At 34.3% G+C, this 9,031-nt stretch overlaps 2 protein-coding genes across 2 annotated transcripts; one reads left to right on the forward strand and one right to left on the reverse strand.

Annotated features, from left to right (window-relative positions):
• The first annotated feature begins 272 nt into the window (after positions 1–272).
• LOC125878261 (patatin-T5-like) lies at positions 273–1,984 on the forward strand. Its single transcript, XM_049559467.1, has 2 exons — positions 273–492; positions 1,803–1,984. Exons 1-2 carry the CDS (start codon positions 325–327, stop codon positions 1,869–1,871), a joined length of 237 nt encoding a protein of 78 aa, XP_049415424.1. The 5' UTR covers positions 273–324; the 3' UTR covers positions 1,872–1,984.
• A 5,301-nt stretch (positions 1,985–7,285) lies between these two features.
• On the reverse strand, positions 7,286–8,637 carry LOC125878256 (uncharacterized). The gene is made up of 3 exons (XM_049559461.1): positions 8,490–8,637; positions 7,812–8,382; positions 7,286–7,414 (listed from the first exon to the last, which is right to left on the reverse strand). The coding sequence occupies exons 1-2, from the start codon at positions 8,505–8,507 to the stop codon at positions 7,858–7,860; spliced, it is 543 nt and encodes a 180-aa protein (XP_049415418.1). The 5' UTR covers positions 8,508–8,637; the 3' UTR covers positions 7,286–7,414; positions 7,812–7,857.
• Between the last annotated feature and the right edge of the window lie 394 nt (positions 8,638–9,031).

The following is a 9,031-nucleotide window of genomic DNA, read 5'->3' on the forward strand; positions in this document are numbered from 1 at the left end:
TACACAAAGTTAATGCATATATTATTTTTTCTAATACACTCTATCAAACGACTCTTTGTTGTGTTAGTCGGGCCCACACCAACTATAAATTCACTTTCCTTCAATTGGGCCCACTATCCACGTGTCGAAATTTGAATGGATTTTCATACAACTTTTATTGGTTATGTCAAACTCAAAAACTTTGATTGGTTATGTCAAACTCAAAATAAAATTTCTCAACTACTTTATGTGACTATATATACCATGCTTGTTATATGTTCAAAGCACCCAAAAAAAAATTAAATACACTTTGAGATATTAGTTTTTATTAATTATAATCTGCAAATGGCAACTACTAAATCTTTTACAATTTTAATTTTTATGATGTTAGCAACTACTAGTTCAACATTTGCTACATTGGGAGAAATGGTGACAGTTCTTAGTATTGATAGAGGTGGAATTAAGGGAATCATTCCGGCTGCCATTCTCGAATTTCTTGAAGGACAACTTCAGGTATCGTAAAAATATTTTTTCGTGTATGTACGTAAGTTTGACACTACTATAGTCATTCCGGGTACCATCTTAATTTTCTTGAAGGACAACTTTAGGTATCGTAAAAATATTTTTTCGTGTATGTATGTAAGTGTGACATTACAATCATTTTTTTTCTTTTTTTACGCTTGAATTGTATTTTTTTTTTATGCTTATTAGTGAGATTGATTAGTAATAGTACTTCTATTGTCGATAGGGTCATGATAAAGCTAATTATTATTTAAATAAATCATGGTTTTCTTATGTTACAACTTATTTACTAGTTTTGTAGTAATTGTTTTTGATTTATTCACTGACTTTTATATCGAAGTATATATATTTCCACAGATATTTATTTCATATGATAAGAAGATGGTACATAACAAAACCCTAACCAACTTTGTACACTTTTTGAATTAGTAGACATGGCTAGGAGTGGACCCACGTTGAATGAAGGGGTGTCAAGCGTTATCCTTTCCTCGAAACTTTTTACTAAATATATATATTTAACGAAATGACATTACTAATTGACTGTAGTTACCTATTGGCGTGTTGCAGCAACGGAGTCAGGATTTTCGTCAAGGATGTTCATACTTTAAGACAAGTAAAAATAAATAAACCTTGTTGGTCAGATTATCAAAACGGAACAATAACTTTGTTCTGTTTTTTAAGAGAAAAAACAGAACTAATTTTTTTTAAATAAAATGACTAAGTCTGGGCTTAAACCCAAGCCACCAAGGCAAATTTGAACCGCATTAACTACTGGGCTAGCTTTCTTTGCTGTCTCAATGGTGTTCAACAATTAGTATATATCCAAAAATCTTGATATTTAACATATATACTCACAAAAATTTTCTGACGAAGGTTTTTCATGATCTAACCACTCTCGCTAATTAGGTGTAGATCCGCCCCTGACGTGTTGATTCTTTGATTGATTTTGTAGTAGAATTGAACTCAAGACCTTTTCTATCTTAAAAGCTAGTCTAAACAAATAAGTCAAGGATATAACCTTCTTATATGTATGATAATTAAAAAAAATATTTTTCCTTCTATAAATATCGACAACGTTTTCTAAAAAAATTTCATACGCCACTTAACCCAACCATATGACTCACAACTATTTGGAGAAGCTTAAGAAAAATCTATATAAACTTGAAAAATAATTTTCTGAGCCTGATACAACTTATTTAAGATGAGTAATTCACTATATAAATGTATCTGATTAATAAGTGAGTTGTTTTTAAGTCATTATGTTTCAATTTATACGACTTACTTTTCTTTCCGTGAGTCAGGAAGTAGACAATAATACAGATTCAAGACTCGCAGATTACTTTGATGTAATTGGAGGAACAGGTACATGAGGTTTATTGACTGCTATGATAACTACTCCAAATGAAAACAATCGACCCTTTGCTGCTGCTAAAGATATTATACCTTTTTACTTCGATCATGGCCCTCAGATTTTTGAACCTAGGTATATTTATATTCCTCTGTTTTAATTTATTTATCTAATTTTAACTTGATACAAAGTTTAAGAGCGTGAAAAAAGATTTTTGAATCTTCTGATTTTAAATTGAAGATATGTCAAACGTATCAAAATATCATTTGACATCATGATCTTAAATATGTCAAGTTGAAAAGTTGAAATCAAAAAGTCACTAAAAAGTAGAAACAAATTCATTTTTCTTAGATGGACTTAAAATAAAGAATAGGTCAAACAACTCGAAGCGGACCGAAAGAAAGAAGAAGAAGAATTTTTTAAGTAAATACACAACTTAAGATATTATATTCTCTAAAATTTCCTACCATTAAAAAAATTACAAAAATCGATCTCTTCTCAGATACATCTCTATCCCCTCTCAGATACATCCCTCTCATTAAGTAATGCATCATTTGCAATATATCGGACAGCCAAGAAATATATCTGAGAGCAATGAAATATTTAGTATTTTTGTACGTAATTGAGTAAACTTCTAAGACACCCCAAATATATGAGATTTCTGTTCTTTATACTTATATTTAATTTGGTTACATTATATTATGCAGTGGTTCAATTTTTGGTGGCCCAAAATATGATGGAAAACATCTTATGCAAGTTCTTCAAGAAAAACTAGGAGAAACTCGTGTGCATCAAGCTTTGACAGAAGTTGCCATCTCAAGCTTTGACATCAAAACAAATAAGCCAGTAATATTCACTAAGTCAAATGTAAGTCAAAATAATTATAGTCACGATTTGTACCAAGAAAAATGTTTTTGAAAACAAGTCAATTTGTTATTTAATATTTTCTAGTACGTTTGGTAAATAGATACAAAAATATATATTATCTTAAAAATATGTATATGTAATCTAGCAAAACATTTTGATGATGAGATCGGATTTTTTTAAAAATGCAGTTAGCAAAAACTCCAGAATTGGATGCTAAGATGTATGACATATGTTATTCCACAGCAGCAGCTCCAACATATTTTCCTCCACATTACTTTGCTACTAATACTAGTAACGGAGATCAATATGACTTCAATCTTGTTGATGGTGATGTTGCTGCTGGTGATCCGGTACTAATACTACTTTCGATTCAATTTTTGATCGATCATGCATATATGTTTTCTCGAAATATCTAATCAATACTATTATGTGTTGTACGTGCAGTCGTTATTATCCATTAGCGTTGCAACGAGACTTGCACAAGAGGATCCAGCATTTGCTTCAATTAGGTCGTTGAATTACAAACAAATGTTGTTGCTCTCATTAGGCACTGGCACTACTTCAGAGTTATATAAAAACTATACAGCAGAAGAGGCAGCTAAATGGGGTATTCTACAATGGCTGTTACCTTTACAGGAAATGAGAAGTGCAGCAAGTTCTTACATGAATGATTATTACCTTTCTACTGTTTTTCAAGCTCTTGATTCACAAAACAATTACCTCAGGGTTCAAGTAAGTCCCAACTATTATTATTATTATCGGGAACTTACATAAATCTCACTAATCTAGTTTGCAATATTACCTATTTTACCATATTTTGATGTATCTAGGATACATGGTCAAAGTTAGGTGTAATTAGTTCTAAATACATTCTATCCAAGTTGATTCACATGGATCAGTGACGGATTCAGGATTTACATTAATAGGGGTTTTGGAAGAAAAAAAAAAGAGTTGTACTGCCTAAGATTTGATCTTCGATCCTTAAGGTGAGTTTTGAACCCCTCAACCACTGAGCCAACCTTACATTTAGGAGGTTCAAAATCAATATATAGCTAACACAAAAATTCTTAAAATTACCTTAAATATACAATGAAACTAATTTTTTGTCGTGAACCCCCTCGTCAACCTCTAGGGCCGCCCCTGTCTAGAATACATTAGCAAATCTTGCTCGCTCTCTCTCCAATCTCGCTTGCCACTCTCCCATGTATTTGATATCCCCGATACATGTGAATCACACCAGATGCATACAGATACATGTATCTAGTGCGATTTGCATGTATTTGGGATACATACGAATCTCGCTTGCTTTTCTGTAATGACCCTAAAGGTCATTTTTGGAAATTTTCATAAAATGACCGTTTTACCCCTCTCGATAGTTGCCCCGAGTCCTAATTGTTGTATTTTCGAAGTTGGTTTGAAGGAAAAATTGATGAAAAGTTGAGTTTTTAAGAGTTAAAGTTGGGTTAAAAGTGTTATTTCGAGTCATTTGGAGTTTCGAGACTCGAATCGGATTTTCGTCGATTCCAACAGTTTTAGAATGTCGAAATGGGTCTATGAGAATTTACGGAGTCGAATTTGGAGTTAAAACGAAAATTTGAGGTCCTAAGTTGCTAAAATTGTGAAATTTTGATCAAGAGTTGACTTTGGTCAACAAACGAGGTTCCGGTGCTCGAAATGAAATTCCGATGGCACCGTTGGATTCAGGGGGTGATTCTAAGTCTAGAATGAGTCTTGGTTGAATTTTTAGAGGCCCCGAGTGCGTTTCAAGTTTTTGAGCGTAAAGTTAGTTTATTGACGCCTTATCGGATACCGGGTCAAGGAGACCTCGAATTCAAATTCTGACGATTTCATTGAGTCCGAAATGTCATTTTCAAGCTAGTAGCATATTTGGTTTGTGTTCGGAAAGTGCCAAATGAGTTTTGGATGAGCTTTTAAGCTTCTTGGATGCTTTGACACTATTTCAGCAAATTGAGGCAACTAAAGGGTTCATTATTAGTTTTAAAGGTCGAAAAATTATTCCGAAGGTTCTGAAATTTTGAGCATGAATTATAGGAATTATCTGCAAATTTTGGTGCATTTTCGCTATCCCGAGATTGGACTTTTATCGCAAATAAGAAATAATTGTTTATCGAGTAGAAATGATATTTTACTGGGTAAACGAGCACGAAATTGAGCTCCGATTGAACGAACAGGTCCGTATCATTATTTAAGACATTTACAAAAAAGAATCGGGTCATTTCACTATCGTATGAGGAAATTACGGCCTTTTTAGTGAAATATTAACTGCTGTTTTTCTGGTGCATAACAGCCATGTACTGTTATAAAAATCTCAGACTGTGTTCATTTGGTATTTTGAGCATATCGGGAGTTCTAGAAATCGGACTGGAGTGATTCTTATGGGTTTCTTCTCGAATTAATATGAGGGTTAGTATTCAACCTTCAATTCGACATTTTCTCATAATTTCTTTATCTGGTTTTTTTTCCTATCCGTAAATCTCTTGAGAAAAATTGGGGTTTTATCGATTTGGACTCCCTTTTTGATGAAAAAAGTATATTTACGATCCTTATGTTATGGATAAACTGATTTTAACATAAAATTATTGATTCATCGATTGTTTTCATCATATTAACCGCGTACAATTTGGACTTTCTCGGTAAAGTTAAAGTTTGATAAATTCAGAATTTCAAGGTCGATCTTAACTCTGTTTTTTTATGAAATTTCATATTTGAACTTATCTAAGCATGGGTAAGATGTTTTTCAAGAGATATTTCATTTTCGAGTCAGGGTTTCGGATCCGAATATTTTAGGCTTCTTCAAGAACGTGGATTTTCCTTCAAATTGAGTTTGTGAATTGATTTCAACTCCGTTTTCAAATTGGTTTTCACCATTAGCTTCCAAACACTTTAAGGATCATTTTACATCAAAAATTTCCAGATTTGGGTTTCATTTTCCGGTATGAGACTTTTGGACCGTTTTGCCCTTTTTCCCTAAATTTCTTGATTTTGGTGTCATTGGACTCGAATTGTGATTGTAAATAATTGTTTGAATAGATTATCGTGATCCAGATTATACTCGGAAAGGAAAGGCTTAAGTCAAGTAACTTTTGGAGTTCGTTTTAAGGCAAGTGGCTTCCAAACTTTGTAAAACTCTTAGACTACGCATGACTACTTTCCTAATTATGTTACGTTGGGGAATAATGGGGATTGAGGATGAGTTTTATTTGTTGATTGAAATTGTTGTAAATGAAATATGGGGAATAAAACGAGCTAAAAGTGTTATATGTGACTTGAATTTGTTGAATAAGTCATGTGATAACTGATATTGAGGAGATTGAAGAGCATGAGTAGGCTATGATTGATACAGACATTGATGTTGAGACAGATGATGTGTAATACTATGATGTGGTCGTGATATGGTTGTGATTGAGACAGGTGATGTGTAAAACTATGATGTGGTCATGATATGACTGTGATTGGGACAGATGATGTGTAATACTATGATGTGATCGTGATATGATTGTGATTGATGACATGTGCATATTCATTATTCATCCCATGTGTGAACTATCTGTTGCATGAGTTCTGAGACACTGATATGAGGATGGATGGATATGAGACACAGTTGAGACTAGCTCCGGCTAGAGATATATGAGATGGACTAGCTCCGGCTAGCGATTTGGATGCCGATGGGATCTGGTTCCGGCGGTGATACATGGTCCATGTGTGGCCCCCATGGGTTCTGATTTGAGTATTCAGCGCGGACTGATTACGTCAACAGATGTGTATCGTAGGACAGACATGCATCACGACTACATCACATCATTATTGCATTTTGCATCGCATTTGTCTTATCTTTGTCTGTGATGTGTGGATTGTATCGGTTTACACTTCTTATGTGGAATTTGATCTACTTGCTCTTATTTGTTGATTTGAGGTTGATGAGGATATACTGTTGGTTCTGGCTGTTGAATACGATCTGTTTAGTATAGGTTGGTTGGTTTGCTGCTAGATTGAAGTTTCGGTGGTTCGGTTGGGATTGAAAGTAGTGGTTTGCAGCTGCTAGTTTTGCTTAGTTTAGAGTTACTTGCGAGTACCTGTGGTTTTCGGTACTCACCCTTGCTTCTACACAATTGTGTAGGTTGACAGCTCTCTCAGATTCGGCTTAGTACTTTCTTTAGCAGATTGAGCTTCGGGACATACTCGAGAGGTAATGGTTCATTCCAATCGTGCCCTTGAGTTATCTTTACTTTCAGCTTTGTTCTATTCGAGAACTATACTCTGAGATTTGTATATTTTTATTCGAATTCAGTATTTAGAGGTTTGTACATGTGACGACCAAATTCTGGGTAGTGTTTAGTTTTAATTAAAGTCTTCCACTTATTGATTATCTTTTATTCTCATATTTCTACTTCTCTATCGTTGTGGTTGCGTTAGGCTGACGTGTCCGGTGAAAAATGGACACGTGCCATCACATCCGGATTTGGGGTGTGACAAAATGGTATCAGAGCCCAGGTTCATAGGTCTCACGTGTACAAGCCAAATCCAAAGCTTCATCCTTGTATTTTGCAGTACAAACTCCATTTAGGATCTGACCTTTCACCTTTCATGATTTCATTCACTGATAGTATCCTCTTTGTTTGCTCCTCCTCCTTCTCCTCTAGTGAAATCACCTCGAGGAAATCTGAGGGTTGATCTTGGCTGCAACAGGATAATTAAAGAATGAATGAGATAATTTTTTTAGATAAAGCACAGATAGATAGAGCCACACTCAGATGCCATAGTGTTCATCAAGCATAAGATACTGATAGCATTCAGAAAATCTAAGCTCTCTCCTCACTGTCCGAACAGGAAAGAAAAATTTTATTGTATAGCACAACAATATAAGATGCTATATCTATCAGTATTGAAGTGCCAATTAATATGTTCAGACACAAGCTTAAGAAGCTGCAAATATTGTAAACTCAGTATTACATTTCCTGTGATATTTTTAAAGGTAAATTAGGAACCATAGTCAATACTATTGACCTACAAAATGTTGATAATATCTTCAATGGTATTTTTTCTCAAATATAACCACATAGAGATTTGGTCATACCTTGCTAATTGTCGGAAACTCAAGCTTATAAGCGGGACCTGCAAGATCAGCTATCATTGTCAGTTCTCCTTGTTGTGACTAGTATGAATAGCTCTTCTAGTCTATCAGGTAATATTATTACCTTCCCATTCTGCTCCTGGAATGAATTGATGTTGTTTCTCATGTGAATAGTAACTCTCTTATTGATGGATTTTCCCCCATTTGCACCAGTTTGACTTCTATTACCTGAATAAGAACAGCAGAGGACCTCATGGATGCTTTTGTTTCCTCCACGTTCTGTGTCGAGTTGATCTTCTTTCCACCTTCTTTCTGATAGACTCGGAGCCATTTCAATATGCCCCTTGGGAACTACAGAATGATCAAGAACTATTTGGTGTTCACGTCCACAACACTCAGTTTCATTTTCAACTTGTTTCTTAGTTTCAGCTTCTAAAGTTTGGATATTTATACTAATCAAATTGCTAGGATTGGTTGGCGTATCTTGCTTAGAAACATGAGAACAGTTGTTGAAGACTAAACTTGGATCGCTTTCCTTGTCCACATTATCAAAGCCTCCAAATCCTTGCAGGTTCTATTTATCAAAAAGAAAAAGGATCAAAGAAAGTTGAGTGTATATTACAACTTGTCTCATTATAGTTGTGTGTCGCGCAATTTGTGATTGTATCCTAGTACACATACCTGAACAAGATTTCTCATTATAATCCGTTCATCTTTTTGATTGTCGTGAAGAATGTTCAGAAATGTTTTCCTACTCAGACATGAAATTTGAGAAATTTCAGTTGTTCAAACAACATATGGTTGTGGCCTTCCAAGTAAAACCTCTATTTCTCCAAATGATTCTCCAGCAACAGCCTTCCCAATGATCTGTTTTTGAACATATTTCAGAAAAAATAAGTTAAGGCTTATGTGTTTGAAAATGATATAATGATTGTTGAATGTGTTATACTTACTTGTTCACGTCTATCGATATCTACTAAAAGATCCTGCAATAGTATACATAACTGATTAATAACACAAAAAACAAATTCGATCAGTTCAAGTAATTGTTCCCAACATATAAACTTACTAATGCTCCTGAGACTATTATGTAAAATCACATCTTCCTTGGGAGGGTAGTATTCAGCTTCCATTTTAGGAACCTTAAAAGCAGGAAATAAACCATTGAATATACGTTGTATACGCCAAGTGAGAAGGGGATCAGAACAATGTAGAACAATAAA

This window comes from Solanum stenotomum, chromosome 10, assembly GCF_019186545.1.
Source record: "Solanum stenotomum isolate F172 chromosome 10, ASM1918654v1, whole genome shotgun sequence".
In the NCBI taxonomy this organism is placed as follows: domain Eukaryota; kingdom Viridiplantae; phylum Streptophyta; class Magnoliopsida; order Solanales; family Solanaceae; genus Solanum; species Solanum stenotomum.

Excerpts from the sequence above, each read along its gene's own strand:
- LOC125878261 (XM_049559467.1), top strand. The coding sequence starts at position 325 with ATGGCAACTACTAAATCTTTTACAATTTTAATTTTTATGATGTTAGCA. Across the intron at positions 493-1,802 it reads TTCTTGAAGGACAACTTCAG|GAAGTAGACAATAATACAGA; the intron begins GTATCGTAAAAA and ends TCCGTGAGTCAG.